The sequence below is a fragment of the Xenopus tropicalis genome, chromosome 3 (genome assembly GCF_000004195.4).
Source record: "Xenopus tropicalis strain Nigerian chromosome 3, UCB_Xtro_10.0, whole genome shotgun sequence".
Classification (NCBI taxonomy): Eukaryota; Metazoa; Chordata; class Amphibia; order Anura; family Pipidae; genus Xenopus; species Xenopus tropicalis.
In genome coordinates this window covers 37582613-37600420 of record NC_030679.2, presented here as the reverse complement: position 1 = coordinate 37600420, position 17808 = coordinate 37582613, and the positions used below count along the sequence as shown (strand labels likewise).

The window sequence follows — 17808 nt, the reverse complement described above, 5'->3', positions numbered from 1 at the left end:
GATTTAGCAGTTTTTGAATTATTTGTAATCTTATATTTCTTCTCTTCTTTCAAATGGGGGTCATTGACTCCAGCAGCCAAGCTCTGCGAGGCTACAATTTTTCTTTGTTACTTTTTTAAACTTAAATTCCTAATCAGTTCATATTCCAATCTCGCATTCCAACCACTGCCTAGTTGGAACGGTCAAAAAAGGCCACAGTAGCCAGACAGCTGCTGAAATGCCAAACTGGAAAAATACCGAACAGAGTGAAAAATCACAACAAATAAAAAGGAGGACCAAGTGCAACTTGTCTCAGAATATCAATGGCTACATCACACAAAGTTAACTTAAAGAATAACCCTTTAAGACAAAGCTCAGTGATGTAACCTAGCATGTACGCGTGAACACCTTGCCCCTCATATGAGCCAGAGGGTGCAAGTATTAGGTATATTTGTCATGAAATATGCTTTGTTTATATGAAGTTATGTTTTTTTAGAGACCAGCTATGTTTGGGGGTATAGTTTCCCTTTAACATCAGCTAGATATAGTTCTTGGAGAGGACAGGGAGACAGAGCATGACCATGCTTGCTCCACTTTCACCTGCCACAGGCAGGATGTGTCTTCAGCCTCTTCAACATCTACACATGTACAATGTTATCTGCCAGTGTTACACTTTAAAAAAAAAAAACCAAGAAAAGACTAAATACCAAGTTGTACTCCTTTTAATACAAAACCTAGAGTAGCAAGCACACAGTATTCCAATGGAGTGTCTGGATTATACGGAGTATAGTGTTTCCTATAAACTACTGTACACGGATGTGCAGTTAATGACTCCCAAGCAGCACTTTGTTAGTACAGAGGCTTGTAACATCCTAGTCGCTGCCAGTTGTTCTTGTACCCGTCTGAATTACACGGTTTCCCTGGCACAAAAGTCTCTTTCTGGTTCAGTCGCTGTAGGGCTTCCTTTGAGTTTGCCCAGATTTAGTCCCTTTCTCCTTCATGCTGTACAGCGGATCAACCAATTTGTTGTGAACATGCATCAAACCTGTTAATATACAGTAAAGAATGAGTAATGTTTCATGGCTTCCATAAGTGATTGTTGCACCTCAGAAAAGGGCTATTTAGCTTAGGGCTGGCTCACGTAAGATCCACAAGCATATTTGTTGTATTGCAGGGCTGTTCAAAGGCTTGGCTGATTTCTTTGTAGGACATTAATAATGTGTTATAATCTGGCCCCCAAATGTGGTGAACTCATGCATTATGAGGACACTCACGCATAAATATGTTAAAAGGAAAAATACACTCAATGCATACAGCTTGTTTCTTCTATGAGCTGCTGAAGTCAGATCAGTGTGGTGAGGCTAGTGGTGATCACTGATCAGGAGCATTGCACATTGGAAGCCAACCCATTGTCCTGGCCCAGCTATTCCTGCAATGAAGCCAGGGACAAATGTGGTCCCTACCAATCCCACTGTATAGCTCTGCACTTCAGCAGCAGGTTTTTTTTTTTTTTTTTTTGTGGAGGTGATCGGTGGTTAGGGAAGAGGGCTTAATAGTTAAAACAATGGCCAGTTTAGCGCTTCTTTAACTAAAAAAATTCAACACCTTTGAAATATTTGACCGTCTTCACACGAAGCTCCAGAGTTGCATCCTCATCACAGACAAACACAGTGCTTGGGTGCTGTTGAAAAGCAGAAACTGTCCACATATGATTTACACCTTCCTCAATTGCCTTATACAAAGCAAATGCTTTATGGGCTCCAGTGATTAGAATCATGACCTGGGAAAAACACAGAATGCAGTGTGAGGCAGTACTATCATCTCAAAAGCCCTCTTTTCTCAATACCATTTTATTCAGTGGGATAACTATTATACAGCAGACCCTGGCAGGGCCCAGAGGGCTGTAGGGTCTGCTATATGGCTCAACATCCCCTGCTTCTTGGGTCAAGAGTGAAAATTGATGCAGCTGAGAGGTGGAGACCAGAATGTTTTTCTCCTGCAGGGGGACTATGCCAATTGATGTTATGCCACAGCTTTCATTATGTATACACACCCAAGCTTCAAGCATGCACAGACACTTGTCACCTCCCCATGAAACAGCATGTCAGTAAAAGGTCTTACTTCTTTGGAGTCCATCACAGTCCCCACACCTACAGTCAGGGCCATCGTTGGCACTTTGGAGAGGTTGCCGTCAAAGAACCGTGCATTGGCCAGAATGGTATCCATGGCCAATGTTTTTACTCGGGTCCTGGAGACCAGACTTGACCCTGGCTCATTAAAAGCTATGTGGCCATCAGGACCAATACCTGTAGTTAACAGAAGTAAATTATGTATTATGTAAAAATCAACAAGAAACTAAAAGAACATGCTTGTAAACAAGACTTCGGCTTGTGTCACACACACTTGGAAGCTTAGGAAGAAGGTAATTTCGTGCCCAAAATGTTTAGCCAAGGAATGACACACAACAACGTAATAATAAATGCAGGATATTATTTTATGTGGTAATATTAGAAAACTACATAGGAAGGGGTACAGAAGGTATGGTATACACAAGCACAATACGGTGTCATTACAACTAGACTGAGATTCCAGCACTTTGTATAATGATGAATAGATAGTGTACAGATGAATTATTAATTATAATAAGCATTTATGTTGTCAAAATTAATTGGATTTTCTATAAAAAAAAATCCATGGCCCAAGAATCTGGCTCAGGCTATGTATACCAAAAATGTACACTTATTTGTGCCAGCATTTACTGGTTATGAAGGTGACTCTAGAGAAGTGGCAGCCGTACTGGCACAAAACAGCAGTAATAAGCCTGCATGGGAATATGTATATGTGAATATTGCCAAATAAAAGCCTAGGGCACTAAAAGGATAAATACTTTGCCAAGTAATGGGCGTTTCCCAACATATCAAAGAACATTTCCTCCTGGAACTGGCACCTGCCACAAGGCCTGAAGAATACTGTACATGCCAATTTGCTAAAACAAAGGAACGTGGGTGCAAGGCACGGAGCATTATTAGTCCTTCCCAGTGTCTATAAAAAAATAAAATAATGGTGGCCAAAGTACATGTTACAAATGTTAGTATTTTGCAACATCCATAAAAAAAACACAATATGTGCTTGTAAAGGGAAAGTAAAGACTGAAATAACTCCTGTACTATTTAAAGTAGGGATGCACCGAACCCACTTTTTTGGGTTCAGCTGAACCCCCGAACCCACCCTGACAAATTCTGCCGAATCCTAATTAACATATGCTAATTAGGATTGACAAGGGGTAAAATTTGGTGGGTGTGCAGCGAATTTTTTCCCCCCTACCATTTAACCCTTCAGAATGCTAATTAGCATATGCAAATTTATGGATTTATGGAGGTTGGATTCGGCTCAAATTCGGAACCGAATGCGGGATTCAGTGCATCCCTAATTTAAAGCATGTTTCTCATGCATTTTTTATTTTTTTTTGCTAGGGCAGTCACATGTATTTGGATTTCTTTATAGTCACCATCTATAATCTTACTAAATAAGCTTACAAGGCTAAACACCTGTAGCACTTTGTGGTTCTGTCCTCACCTCCAACAAACAGCTCAATCCCACCAGCAGCCCGAATCTTTTCTTCAAACAGGTCACACTCTGCCTGAAGGTCTGTGGCATTTCCATCCAAGATGTGGGCATTCTCAGCGCTGATGTCGATGTGCTTAAAGAAGTTGTTCCACATGAAGGAATGATAGCTCTCAGGGTGCTCCCTGGGAAGGCCTGTGTGCCAGAGGATTCATTCAGATAGCTGCTCTCATAACATATTCAGACAGGATGAACACAGATACAGTAGTAGCTACACTGGCCATGGAGATAGTTTAGTATCATCTAGGCCAATATTGCATAGATCAGATACACAGATGTAACTCAAATAAACTACAAATATACAAAATAGGCCAGGAGAAAACGGAGCCAAAGCAAAAACACTCAAATAAATCAATAGAAAGACAACCTTTATTGTATATATCAAACAATGTATATCAGACTTGGTTAAAAGGGTTTAAAACCAAACACAAAAATGAAACCCCAAATCATCCAAAAGCCCAAATTTCCCCAGCCTAAAAAGTTAAATAACCCAAGCAGGACCGGAACTCAATGATTCACAGTCACACAGCCGCATCTGGATGCACTTGAACCAATACTGCGATAATCTAATACAAACAGTCCCATGTAAAATATAAAGACAAGGAACTGTGTCACGCAAATGATTAATGGAGCTAGGGAGCCCCTAACTCACTATTTATGTGAATTGGTATTTATATTAATAGACTGGTGGCTACAACCTGAGTTGGTTAATAATTTAGTGTGACATAAATTGTTTGACAAATTGTTTGTATTTGATCTGGCTTCACATCTAGGCTCTACATATCGGATGTAGAGACCAACACACATAGAAACAATGAACTTACCCACATACTCATCCATATTGAATGTTTTCACATACTTGAAGGAGAGATCTCCGTTTTTATGGTACTCTATTAGTTTTTTGTAGCATCCTAGTGGGGTGCTTCCTGTAAGTGTAAGGCAAAAGCATCAGAATGCATGACTGATGTTCTATAATAGCTTGCTATCCCCTACTATCAATTGCGCTGGTTTTGTCGCTGCCATTTAACGAGAATATGAATCAATTACTAATCAGCCTTATATTGTGACATTTATATTCTATATACACAGTATATTGTGAGTGGGTCCCTAAGCTCAGGTAAGTGACAGTAACACAGAGCATGTGCAGGGAATCAGCAGGTTGCCTTGGGCTGGTACAGAAGTCCAAAATAATGTACAACATTTCTAGCCTACTTCTTTAGTTAGGCTTTAGTTCCTTTAAAAAAATGGTCATGGAAAACTAAATTCTAGTTGTGGATTTGCCTTTCCCACCCAGCGGCTTCTGTAAGCTTCTTCTTATTGTCCTTTTTGTATGACTTCCCTTACACTTTTCATTCTCTTGTCTTTCTTTCTGTCTGTCTCACTCATCTATACTGCTCTTTTTTTCTTAGGTTATGGCCAGACAGGTGAAGAGGCTACCCTTAGTGTCCCTCTACAATAAAGTTTGGTTTTCTAAGGAGGTAGCTACAAACTGCAGGGTTATATTGTCCAGCTGTTAGGGGTGCGCCAGTGAAAAAGCCATAGTGAAATCACTGCAGGCATCTTACCTGTTGGGAGCCCTAAAGTAAAGTATTTATCAGCGGTTGGATTATACTGGATGATGCGATTTCTTATGTACTTAGCTGCCCACTCGCTGGCTTGGTCATAATCATCAAGAATAATGAGCTTCATGTTAGCAGATTAACTTAAAAGATAGAAAATACGGAAAAAACATCAACATGGTACCTAGGTGACAGTCTAAACTGATACATTCGCAGTTACACATTATACACGTTATAATAGCAGACCAGACATAGCTTCCCGTTAAGCACAACACATATATTCAGAGTGATGGTTGCACCGTTGGTGTATCACCAATGCAGGGAATGACGGCATCCAACAAACTTACAATAGTGAAATATATAGGATCAGTGCAACAGTGGTATGAAAGCAAACATTGGTTTAATACTGGACCACAACAAACTCTGCTCTTTATTACATCAACCTATAAAACTTTGCTGTCAGTGGATTCATTACAGGGTGTTCCATTTAATTTTCTGTCAGCAAGGCTCTCTAGCACAAAATTCTCTATAAACAGGAAATAGGGAGGAGAGGCAGGAAGCGCAGGAGGAAGATTCACAATCAGTTAAATCACCATCCAGCTCAGATCAATGCATGAGATATTCTGAACTGTACATGGTACCATATAATAAGAGAAGGTCTTACACGAACCAAGACTAGATTGTACCAGTCTTGGCAGTGATGTCTGCTCCCTCTGTATTTTATACACACACACACACATATATATATATATAGTCAAGCTGTGTGTCTGCACTCTAAACCAGTTTAACAGATGGGTGCTGAAGTCAAAATACCTATACCTGTAAATACCTATAAACAGGACCAGCACACCATTTCACAACAATTCTGGTCCTGTTATATATATATATATATATATATATATATATATATATATATAAAGACCAGCAACACCAAGTTTACTGCAAATAATAAACAGCCTGTTCATGCATTTTTTTAATACACAACTGATTTTCTGCAATAAACTCGGTGTTGCTGGTCTTTTTTTCGATATTTAAACTGTTTACCCTGCACCCAAGACAAAGACACAAGCGGAGTGCCACCCTATATTTGTGTGTATATATATATATATATATATAAATAAATAAAAAAAACTTTAAAACTTTGAATATTGCAGGCCTTAAACTAGCATAATGCTTGTGAACTAAATCCTCCAACTCCCCCCACATGCCAGGGCTCATTTACTTCTGTACAGTTACTCATGGCAACCTATCAAATTCTTGGGTTATTGTTCAGTAGCAAATTTGGCCAGTGTTGATAAACTACCCCAGTTGACCATTGCACAGTGTATAGAGCAGGTACGTAGGCCAGACTTGCCAGCTGATGTACAATAAGGCTTTGCCCTAACACAACCCCCGAGTCCCAGCCCCAGTGCAAATAACACTCACCGCCAGTCCTGCGCTCCAAACTTCACTGGCTCGGCAGAAGCCCACAGTCTCTCCTCAGCCAGTCATATGACTTTAGGTCACATGGTTGCACGAAAAGCTGATTCAGCTCGTTCCTCCCGCCCTGATCTCCTGACGTCCAGCAGGGGGCGCAGTAGTTTGACACGAAATCTGTAACAGTTGTCATTTTCTGTTCTGTGACTAGAAGACTGCTCATGGGAGTAGCCTTCCCTCTGTCTGCGGACCTTTATATACACATGTTACCTTTCACACTGCTGCCCTCAAATCATTCCTCCTCCTGTCTGCCTCATTCCTTCTCGTATGTACATTCTCAGCCCTCCTCCAAACCTCATATGTCCCAAGTCAGTCACATTAAAGGAAAAGTGGCTAAGGATGAAGTCTGATACCAGCAAAACGAATCGATCCTCCCAACCTGCAGGTGGCAATGTATCGCTGTAGAGTTGCCGGGAAGCGCATCACTGCCCCTTGGAGCCGGCGATCTATGTACCCGGAAGAGCGGCTGGCGCAGTCACGTTAGCCCAGGTTAGTGGGACAGTGACAGGATTAATGCGACACGGAATAACCCCCAGTAGTTGCTTTACTTTCATTAGGGACATTACAGCGAGTGTTAATGGGGCAGTAAGAGGAGTTATTCGGTACAGTAAGTTCCTCTTAGCCAAGGTGTGCGCTACTGTGAGGGAGCATAGTTATCCAGTGCATCATAGTTATCCAGTTCATCAGTTTATATTAGCGCTGCACTAAGCGCAAACTCATTTCGTTTCTATTCACCCATCTCAGAAGAACCCTGTTGGCTTCCAGCAATTAAAATGTTCTGAGCAGCGCAGTGATTGGTGGGGAGGGGGGCGTGGGTTTATAGGAGTCGCTATAAGATGGAGCCACACGGTACATGTGTAAAAATGGGTTCTGTTGGCTGCTTTGGTTCTGATGTTGCCCTGAAAACCCGAGCTTACAAGCTAGCAGTGAGGTGGCATGAAAGTATTTCATTTTATTAGGGCATCTAGCAAGTACTTTGACTCAAAAATGTTACTGCAAATTACACTGCACTAGCTAACCTAGTTGACAATGGGTTGGATTCAATATAGAGCATCATAAACGGGTATATAGGACCTATGATGGGCTGCCAAGGACCTGCATAGAGAGCATAAAATTCTAGTGCCAAAGTCACATGTAAAAACATTTATTAGTTGCATCAAAGGCAAAAAAACCCCATACCATATCAAGTGACAGAGGTGTCTTAGTGATTCATGGCCCCTAATGTTGCATTCCATAAGTCGCAGTCTCATTTTCTCTCATAAAACAACTTATTTGATCCTGCCTGACCACAGGTTACACTGATTTCCTTATCACTTTAGTTTGTAACTGTAAAGCTGGCCATACGCAAAGGATCTTTTATCATCGGACCAAGCTTATCCTGAAACAATTGTTTAAAAGTATGATTTGCATGTCAACAAAAATGATTATTTTATGCGATATTATCTAGTTGAGGTTAGGAAAACTATCTGCATGGCCAAATGTAATTTATAATGACAAAAATTTTCAAACCTGCCTGATCGATTTTCTGATCAATATCAGATGAAGATCTCTAGATGTATGATTGATTGGTGCCCACTAAGCTTACAATAATTTGTCAGCTCTGCACTAACTACTAAAATTGGTTGTTAAGGCAGTGCTGCCTAAGGGGTCCTTTGAGGCATAAATATGACCTAAATATGATCTTTTTCTCTCACAAGTCCTAAAACTAGATAAAAGACATCTGCTGTATTAATCTCTGTAAATTGCTTTCACACCCACCATAATGGCAAGAGACATATCTGCTCTTTTCTAAAGGCTATTTATGATGGAAGCTCATGTTGTGCTTAATATATTACAGATTTGCACAGACAACCAATGTCAAGAGAAGACAAGGAAGCGCAGGAGGATGAACTGCTAGCACTCGCTAGTATATACTCTGAAGATGAATTCAAGAGATCAGAAACTGCACCAGGAGGGGAAATATGTGTCTGTCTAGATCTTCCTCCGAACTTTAGCGCAGCCATAAGAGGCGAGTCAGATATTCAAGTAACCACTTCAATGCTTTAACATGCTATGTTTCTTTAGTCCATGTGTACTTAATGGCCAAATACTGTGACCAGGTAGCATATAGTATAGCAAATTTATTTTAAGGAGATTAACAAAACAGTGGCACAGAGTACTGCAGTACCTGTGACAGGTGGAAAATAGAAGAGCTTGTTTGACTTTCCTCTATGTAACAAATGTATTGTGTGCTATCAGCACCAGCATTTTGTTATTATTTCACCCAAATATTGTATACTAATTGTCTGAGAATTCCTATGGGCATAAGGATTTCGACTGTTCAATTGCAGTAGCTTAATTTATGAAATGTAAGTATGTACTAGATCTTTAATATCTTTTTTGTTTTTTGCTTACCCAAGGTGACAGTACGGCTGCTGCACACACAGAAAGCTTTGAGGATATTGTCTCTTTCCTACCTCCTGTTATACTGAACTTTGAACTGCCTCCAGGATACCCATCCACTGACCCTCCAGCCTTCACACTTAGCTGCAAGTGGCTTTCTCCAAGTCAGGTAAAACAAAACTAGATTTAGCAATCACAGAAATCTTAAGTTTAGGCAATGTTTGACCAAAATACAAACTTTCTGATATAGTAACATGGGCAAGCTTTGATCAAGTATCTTCTTAACCAATTAAACATTTGCTTTTAACTTGAACTGAACTGATCTGGACTAACGATAACTAACAACTTATTGGCTTCTTGTAGACCAGCACAGTCTCTGAGCATGTGTTGTTTTGTTTGTTTAATATTAAGTTGAAATCACTGTCTTTAAATGAAACCCATTTTATAGTTAGATGTTCCTAGTTGCAGGTACATCTGACTGATGATAAATAGAGGACAACAAGCCATAAATAAATCTTGTATTTCTGTTTATCCCAGCTTGCCCTGCTGTGTCAGCGCTTGGATGACCTATGGGAGGAATACGCAGGAGGAGTTGTTTTGTTTGCTTGGATGCAGTTTCTCAAGGAGGGGACTCTGGAGTACTTAAAGATTAACTCACCATATGAAATACAAGTTTATGGGTTTGGATCTCAGTGCATAAAGAATAACTCGGGGATATCTGATTCCTGTAGTGCCACAGGCCCAGCAGAAGCAGTGATTTGGGACAAACGGGCTATCCAGGATGTGGAATCTGTCGCTGCCCTTATCAAGTGCATCTTTGACTTTAATGAGGCTCAGCAGAAGAAGTGCTTTGATAGTAAATCGTATATGTGCAACATTTGCTTCTCAGAAAAGCTGGGCAGCGAGTGCACTCACTTTAAGGATTGTCAGCATGTCTACTGCAACGCCTGCCTCAAGGATTATTATACAGTTCAGATACAGGATGGACAGGTCCAGGCTCTTAACTGTCCTGAGCCAAAGTGTTCTTCTGTTGCTACACCTGCACAGGTAACCAATATACTATGCTCCTTACTGTTGTGTGTACAATCATTTATGTTACACTTGTTGAGGAAAATGTAAGCTATGTATGGTTGAAAACCCTTATATATATTTTTCCTTTGCAATAATGCACTGGTGAGAAGTTTTCTGAAACTATGGAATGGCACAGTGAAAAGTAGTAGTTGACCCTCTTTTGGATGTGAGGACGGTACCTGAAACGTTTTATTGCATTCCATGTCCAAAAGAAGGATTTGTGGTAACCTAAAATAACACAGGGTATTCAGTACCAAGGAACATGAGAGGTCCCCATATATTTTGACCTAAATATATATAATATTTATATTGTATGTTTAAAGATAACTTGTGAGGCATTAGAATTTAAAGAGAGATAAAGCTTAAAAAGATTATGGATGGAAATGCTGTATTTTATGTACTGAACTTCCTGCACCAGCCTAGCTTCAGCAGCACTATAATTATTCAAGCATTTAAAGGTGTACACTGCAGCTCTCCATCTTGGATCTTACAGGATTCATTATTATTCATTTCTGAAGCAGAATAAAATTGATTATGTTTTAAAAGGAGATTTGTGTCTAATTTTGACTATAGAAAACTGTGAGGTTCAGGACAGACAGCAACCAGTTTTGCACTGTTTTTGAGAAATGTCATTATATATGACTTGGGATTCCCAAAGAGGATGCTGCAGGACAGAAACTGATCAATATATTTTACAGTAACTATTGCCTTGTTTGTAGGTGAAGTTGCTGGTTGGGGAAGAATTGTTCAGCCGCTATGACCGTCTTCTACTGCAGTCCAGCCTGGATCTGATGGCAGATGTGGTGTACTGCCCACGTCCAAACTGCCAAACTCCAGTCATGCTGGAGCCTGGGGGCACGATGGGTATTTGTTCCAACTGCAATTACGCTTTCTGTACCCTCTGCAAAATGACCTACCATGGAGTGTCAGCTTGTAAATTATCAGCAGGTCAGTATAATTAGATAAGTGCAGGGCCAGATTTAACTTGGCAGAGCCCCGAGGCCGCCCCCGCGGGTGCGCATGCACAATCGCGCGGCGCCCTCTCCCCCTGAGTGCGCATGCGCGATCAATGCGCATTCGCACATTTAAACTCCCATACGGAGCAGTGGGGAGAGGTCCCGACTGCTCCGTATGGGAGCCAAATTTAAAAATTCTGTTGCGGCGGGGCGCCCCTAAACTTGTGCCGCCCTAGGCCCGGGCCTTTGTGGCCTTTCCACAAATCCGGGCCTGGATGAGTGTTGGGTTCTCATTTATGCGCCATATAGGGAGTAGTGCAAATGGGCCCTTTAACATTTTGAAAAGCACCGTACAAAGTCTGTAAGCATGGTGATACTATATATTCTGCTTAATTAAAAAAATAGGTCTAAGCCATCCATAGCCACATTATACGGTTGTAAAAAGAAAATAAATATTTACTGTTTAAAAACCCTACATTTTGGAGTTGCCCTGTTCTTTAACAATTTCTATAACAATGTAGTAATTATATTGTTGACAAGAGGCTAACAGCCTGCTAGCAACACAGGAGCTACATTTCCATGTTATTTAAACATCAATGGTAAAAATCTGAATTTAGTTAAGAATCCACCTGCACCGTTGCTCATTAAACTGTGGCTGCACCATCCTGCCAGCTCTCCCAGCATTGTGTGCATCTTTTGAATTGGTGCTTCTCATATCCTAAAATAAGGCACCTGTTACTGTATAATGACGAAAATGATTACATTTTAATTGTCTTTTCTTTTGATATTGCTCCCAGAAAAGCTTATGGCACTGCGTAATGAATACTTAGAGGCAGACGAGGCAGGAAAGCAGTTCATGGAGAAGCGCTATGGCAAGCGGATGATACAAAAAGCATTGGAGGAAATGGAATCTAAGGAATGGCTGGAGGAGAATGCCAAGAGCTGCCCACGCTGTGGAACTAACATCCAGGCAAGTCCTAAGCACTAAACATTAGCTATACTTGCTTGGCTTTCTTTTTTTTATTTATTTATATTTTTGTTAAACAAATTTGTTTGTGATACCAAGCTTGATTATTAATGTTTGTTGCACTGAACCTTTCAATGAAGGATTCCAGTTGCCTGGGAGTATACTATTACTGGCTGAGGTGTCTGTTTGATTTTTTAATATTGGTTTAACAAACTATACATTTATTAACAGTAAACACTGTATATAATCTTCTACAGAAAACAGAAGGCTGCAACAAGCTGACTTGTACTGGATGTAAGCAATACTTTTGTTGGCTGTGTTTGGGGGTACTGTCAAGAGCAAATCCATACAGTCATTACAATGACCCTTCGTCAGCCTGCTTTAACCAGTAAGTTCACAACATTTATTTTGGATGATTTAATAGGATGCTATGATGCTATGAATCGTAAACCTATGGGCCTTATGAATAAATTCACCATCTGTAACATAATGTGCAAGATGTAACCTGATCATTGCAAATTATTTTTGTAAAAAAGATAAGAAATTAAGGGGTTGTTCACCTTTAAATTAACTTTTAGTATGATGTAGAGAATGCTATTCTGAGACAGTTTTACAATTACACAGTTACATAGTTAAGTTGGGTTGAAAAAAAGACCAGTCCATCAAGTTCAACCCCACCAAGCGAACCCCAGTGCACGTATATAGACTTGTACCTATCTATACACTCACATATATAAACTATATATACTAATATCTGTATTTATTGTAGATTTTTGTATCACAATAGCCTTGGATATTATGCTTGTTCAAGAGATCATCAAAACAACTCAGAATTAACAGAATCTGCAAAAACAATATCAATAGGAAGGGCATTCCCCAACCTCACTGCCCTCACTGTAAAAAACACCTACACTGCTTCAAATGAAAGTTCAATTTCTCCAATCTAAAGGGGGGGCCTCTGGTGCGCTGATTGTTTTTATTGGGAAAAAAATCACCCCCTATCTGCCTATAATGAGGCCTTACCAGAGATCTATAAAGAGGCAAAATTATGTTCTTATATGTTCCCTGAGCCATTACCATTTTTTATACGACAGCACATTTAGGGGCTGATTTACTTACCCACGAACGGGTCGAATGGAGTCCGATTGCGTTTTTTTCGTAATGATCGGTATTTTGCGTAAGAAACTTACGCGAAAAGTTGCGCATTTTTCGTAGCGTTAAGTTTTAACGCTACGAAAAATGCGCAACTTTTCGCGTAAGTTTTAACGCTACGAAAAATGCGCAACTTTTTACGCAACTTTCGTAATGGATACGAAAAACTCGCGTTTTTACGCAAAAATCGTATTGGTAACGAAAAATTCGTACAGAATCCGAAAAAATCGCAAAACATACGAAAAAGTCGCAAAATGTTCGTTTTCAAGTCGGAACTTTTCCAATTCGGGTCGGATTCGTGGGTTAGTAAATCAGCCCCTTAGTGTATAACGCTATAACACACATTTATATTATTTCTACCAAAGCACATAACGTTGCACTTTTTAACATTGAATCTCATTTGCCAGTTTGCTGCCCAGTTGTCCTATTCAGTCAAATCGCTCTGCAAAGTGGCAGCATCCTGCATGGAACTTATAGCTTTGCACAATTTATTATCATCAGCAAAAATAGAACCATTCCAGCATTGAGGTTCCTGCTCACCTCCTCATAAAAGAGAATTAAAGCTGTTACCCATAAACCCATGCTGGCACAAACTAACAGTATTGTGATTTGCAAAGTATTCAAATATCTTACCCCTTCCAAAAGCTTTCCTACTACTGATGGTCTTCATTTTTTATTATTTGCAGGTTTTGAATTATTTAGCATTTTGTTAGCAGCTCTTCAGTTTGAAATGTCAGCAGCTATCTGGTTGCTAGGGTCCAATTTAACCTAGCAACCAGGCATTGATTTGAAAAATAGACAGGATTATGAATTGAGAAGGCCTAAATAGAAAGATATTTAATGAAAAGTAACAATATAATTGTAGCCTCACAAAGCAATAGCTATTTGGCTACCAGGGTCAGTGACCCCCATTTGAAAGCTGGAAGGAAGGCAGAAGAAGGCAAATAATCCAAAACCTGTAAAAAATTACCAATTGAAAAGTTGCTAAGAACTGAGCATTCTATAACATATTTAAAATTAACCTACAGGTGGACCACCCCATTAAGTTCCTCTGGAGTAATAATGGTTCCGCTTATGAGACTTACAGTATTACAATAATGGTAATGCTTGACCAAACTTGAGACTGTAGGTCTGAGAAATGTCAAATTGATATGTGCCTTTCTTGTGTTTAGGCCAGTTGCACTTGCAGCACTTATCAGTAACATTATTTCATCCAGCTCAAAAGTGCGTGTAGCCATCCAGAAGTGCAGCTGTGAGCACTTTTTAGCCTGGAGACCAGAGAATATTTGGCCTAAAAGGACTCACTTCCTTCACTTCCATGTGATTTTTATTAGGGCTGAAAATATACTGGTTCAGAAGCGTTTGCCAGTGATAATTAGAAAAAGGGAGCACACAATTTGCTATGAGCCATTGACAGACTATATGTATACCTCTAATGACTGCTTATATATATTTTGCATGAATTGCTTTGCAGATTGTTCCTTGGCATGGAGGTGGATGGGATACCTTTGATTGAAGATGAGCAACACTGACCATCAGTACACAGGATCCTAGCAAAGATATACTGAAATAGCACAGTAACTGTCAACTTTCTCTGAAGAGGCTTTATCTTGTATTTGTTTTCCTTTCCCAGAAGGTGTTTGTTGTTTAGGGTTGCTATTTTTAAGGAACAGTTCAGTGTAAAAATGGGCAAAATAGATAGAATGTGCTGGAGTGAGCGGATGTCTACAATAATAGCCAGAGAACTACTTCCTTCCTCTTTTACAGCTCTCTAAGCTGTTAGCAGTCAGTAACCAATCAGTGACTTGTGGGAGGGCATATAGGACCTAACTGTTCAGTTAGTTTGCTTTTAAAGGGGAACTATCATGAAAAATAAATTGTCTAAATGGACAGATATGGTGAAAATAATAATATTCTCAAATGTATTTGTTTACCAAAAATGCTTACTTTTTAAAATAAAAGGAATAATATTACAGACTGTCAAGAGCCTTTCCCTGAGAGCCAGTTCAAGTGATCGCTGAATGGGAGTGGCAACACCTTGCTGTGATGTCATAAAACCAGTAGCAATGTCCCGCCCTCCCACTATGCTGAATGCAATGCATCCTCCCAACAGCTGCAGGCACTGGAATCTCATTCTAATGGTGGTGTGTGGTTTCTGCATTTTATGGCACGAGAACCCCAAAAGTACACATTTGGCCAAATCCAAAATAGGGGCCACAGGAAGTACAGCTTCCACATGTCTGCTGCTGTCTAGGGCAACTGCATGATTATGATTATGCCCAAAGACCCACTTGTTCCCTGATTAAGCCCATTGCCTAGGGGCTATGTGGTACCTAGAGAATTTGATCCACAGAAAGTTCTGCAGCACTTAAAGGGTTAAAGTTCAACAAGATGGACTTGCAAAAAAAACTAGTGGTCAATATGAGCAAGGAGGAGATAGGAAAGAAAACACTATAAAATGTGATAATAACTGTGGAAAAATAAAATATGAAAACTCTATAATGAATAAGGCATAGTTTACCAAATAGTTTGCCAAGAAGCTAATTTTAGGTTCAGAGACTTATAGTTCTGTGGTAGTTTAAACACTACAGTCCAAATGCTTCTATAACAGAATGAGTTTTCTGACATCATATCATCATTTATTGCTGTTAACATGCTCTGCTGGAGAGGTACCTAGTGTTTAAACTATTGTAGAACTATAATTCTCTGCATCAAAAATAGTTTTGGCACTTTTATGGAGTATACTTTCATTTTAATAGTAATATAGTTTATCTATTTTATTTTTCTACAATTAAGCTAAGTACTAAACTATAGTTTACTTTACTATCTTATCCTTGTTCCTACACACACATTTCCTTCTTTGCCCCCTAAAGTGGAAAGCCAGCAGTATCTGTAATGAAGGAAGTTTAAAAGCATCCTAAAGAAAACCAAACTCCTACTCTCCCCCTACCCCAAGAAAGACATAGAAAATCAGTAGCTCACTGCCTTCCTTCACTGTTCTCTGCAGCACATTCCCTAGTACTTATGCTGAGACTCTCAGGTGGTGCTTGTGCAGGGGGAAGGGTTTGATAAAGCAGCAAGCCGAGTAAAAGGAAGTGGGGGGGCGGAGTTTAAGAGCAGGAGTTATCAGTGCATCGGCAGAGGGAGAAAGAAGCTTTAAAAGTAACTTTACTACTGACTGACTTTACACATCTCATTCTTGAGAGAAGGGGGGCATCAAAGGGGAGAGAGCAGGAGATTTTTGTGCGCTCAGAAAACTAAGAAGAAAGGCTGTGAATAGGGAGGGTTTGATTGACAGCCCAACAACCAATGAGGTTGAGGGCAGACTTGTCATGCAAATGTACCCGACTCCGACTTCAGAGCTGGCCAGAAGCCGGGTAGGAGAAGTGCAGCTGCAAGGGGGGGACTGTATAACAACTCATATATCTTGAAAACTATTTAGAATTTGTAATACATTATATTTGGAGAATTTAAACATTTGTTGTGATTATTAATTTTAGAGATTATTAATTTCATGATAGTTCCCCTTTAAATCTGACCTGCATGCTCACAAACTAACTGAACAGTTATGTCCCATGTGGCCCTCCCTAAAGTCAGTGACTAACTAAGACCTTAGAGAGCTGAAAGCAGGAAGTAGTATTCTAGCTATTATGTTTGATATCTGCTCACTCCAGCCTTTATAGATTGCATTTTTTAACTTTATTGCAAATATTTTTTATTTTGCACAGTCTATCCATTTTACCCAGTGTCATTTTTACACTGAACTGTTCCTTTAAAGTCCATTCTTTGCCTTCATTGGATACACCTTTTTGCACACTGGTGTGAACCATCATGTTGGTTGCCTAATCAGAGGTACAATAAAACAGTTGCTGCAAGTGATGGGCGCGCCCTTTTACAAAACCTTACATTCAGTGCTTAGAGCAGAAACAAACATGAGGCAGACCTAGCCTCAATTTTTTATATTCTTAAACAGCCTGGGAACCTTCCTGCACTAGTTGCCACTACCATCAGCATCTAAGGCCTAGTGACGCACTCTGCAGGAAATACACTGTGTCTGTTTCTTTTAAAGAAGAGTCAAACAAGCCTGGGATAAGAGGTTATTAATTAAAGTCACTGTGGGAGTTCCTAACTAATTGGAACTTTGCAGTGATGGAATATTTTGTTCACCTTTAAAGGAGAAGGAAAGGTAAAATCACTGGTGGGTGCCAAATGTTAGGCACCCCCCAGTGATTGTAATTGCAGTGGCCCGGGGTAGCTGCAAACAAGCAATCCTCTTCCGTCTGTCTTTGTTCTTCCAAATCCTGGGGCTGACACATGCCGACTTTCTTGTTAAAGTTCGGCTTTTCACTCTACTGCGCATGTGTCACGAAGACAGAAGAAGGAAGAGGATCACTCTCTCCTTTAGAACCAGTGGCTTACATACAACCTGATGTCAGTTGTAGAGTTTATTATATAATTATAATTATATTTTGGGGGTGGGGAGTAGAGTCAGGTACCATATACTGACTGACAGTCAGGTACAATATACCTTATTTATTAGTTATTGTATGTTTAAGGAAAGCAAATGCAAGATAATCACACTCACTTACATTTTTCCGTTTGAAAGGAATGGGATGGTGATGATATACCTGGTGCCTCACCT

At 39.9% G+C, this 17808-nt stretch overlaps 2 protein-coding genes across 4 annotated transcripts; one reads left to right on the top strand and one right to left on the bottom strand.

Annotated features, from left to right (window-relative positions):
* Positions 1-683: 683 nt before the first annotated feature.
* On the bottom strand, positions 684-6988 carry gnpda1 (glucosamine-6-phosphate deaminase 1). Its single transcript, XM_002935258.3, has 7 exons — positions 6588-6988; positions 5169-5305; positions 4428-4529; positions 3556-3738; positions 2101-2285; positions 1585-1759; positions 684-1024 (listed from the first exon to the last, which is right to left on the bottom strand). The coding sequence occupies exons 2-7, from the start codon at positions 5290-5292 to the stop codon at positions 924-926; spliced, it is 870 nt and encodes a 289-aa protein (XP_002935304.2). The 5' UTR covers positions 5293-5305; positions 6588-6988; the 3' UTR covers positions 684-923.
* Positions 6989-7029: 41 nt separating this feature from the next.
* Positions 7030-15014, top strand: rnf14.5 (ring finger protein 14 gene 5). 3 transcript variants are annotated; one of them, XM_004912833.4, is made up of 8 exons: positions 7030-7127; positions 8476-8646; positions 9038-9189; positions 9558-10067; positions 10811-11039; positions 11845-12017; positions 12272-12402; positions 14641-15014. In XM_004912833.4, exons 2-8 carry the CDS (start codon positions 8493-8495, stop codon positions 14696-14698), a joined length of 1407 nt encoding a protein of 468 aa, XP_004912890.2. In that variant the 5' UTR covers positions 7030-7127; positions 8476-8492; the 3' UTR covers positions 14699-15014. The 3 variants fall into 3 exon arrangements, with proteins under 3 accessions (XP_004912890.2, XP_031754668.1, XP_012815222.2); XM_031898808.1 differs by lacking the exon at positions 7030-7127 and adding an exon at positions 7163-7569; XM_012959768.3 differs by lacking the exon at positions 7030-7127 and adding an exon at positions 7596-8035.
* The last annotated feature ends 2794 nt before the right edge of the window (positions 15015-17808 follow it).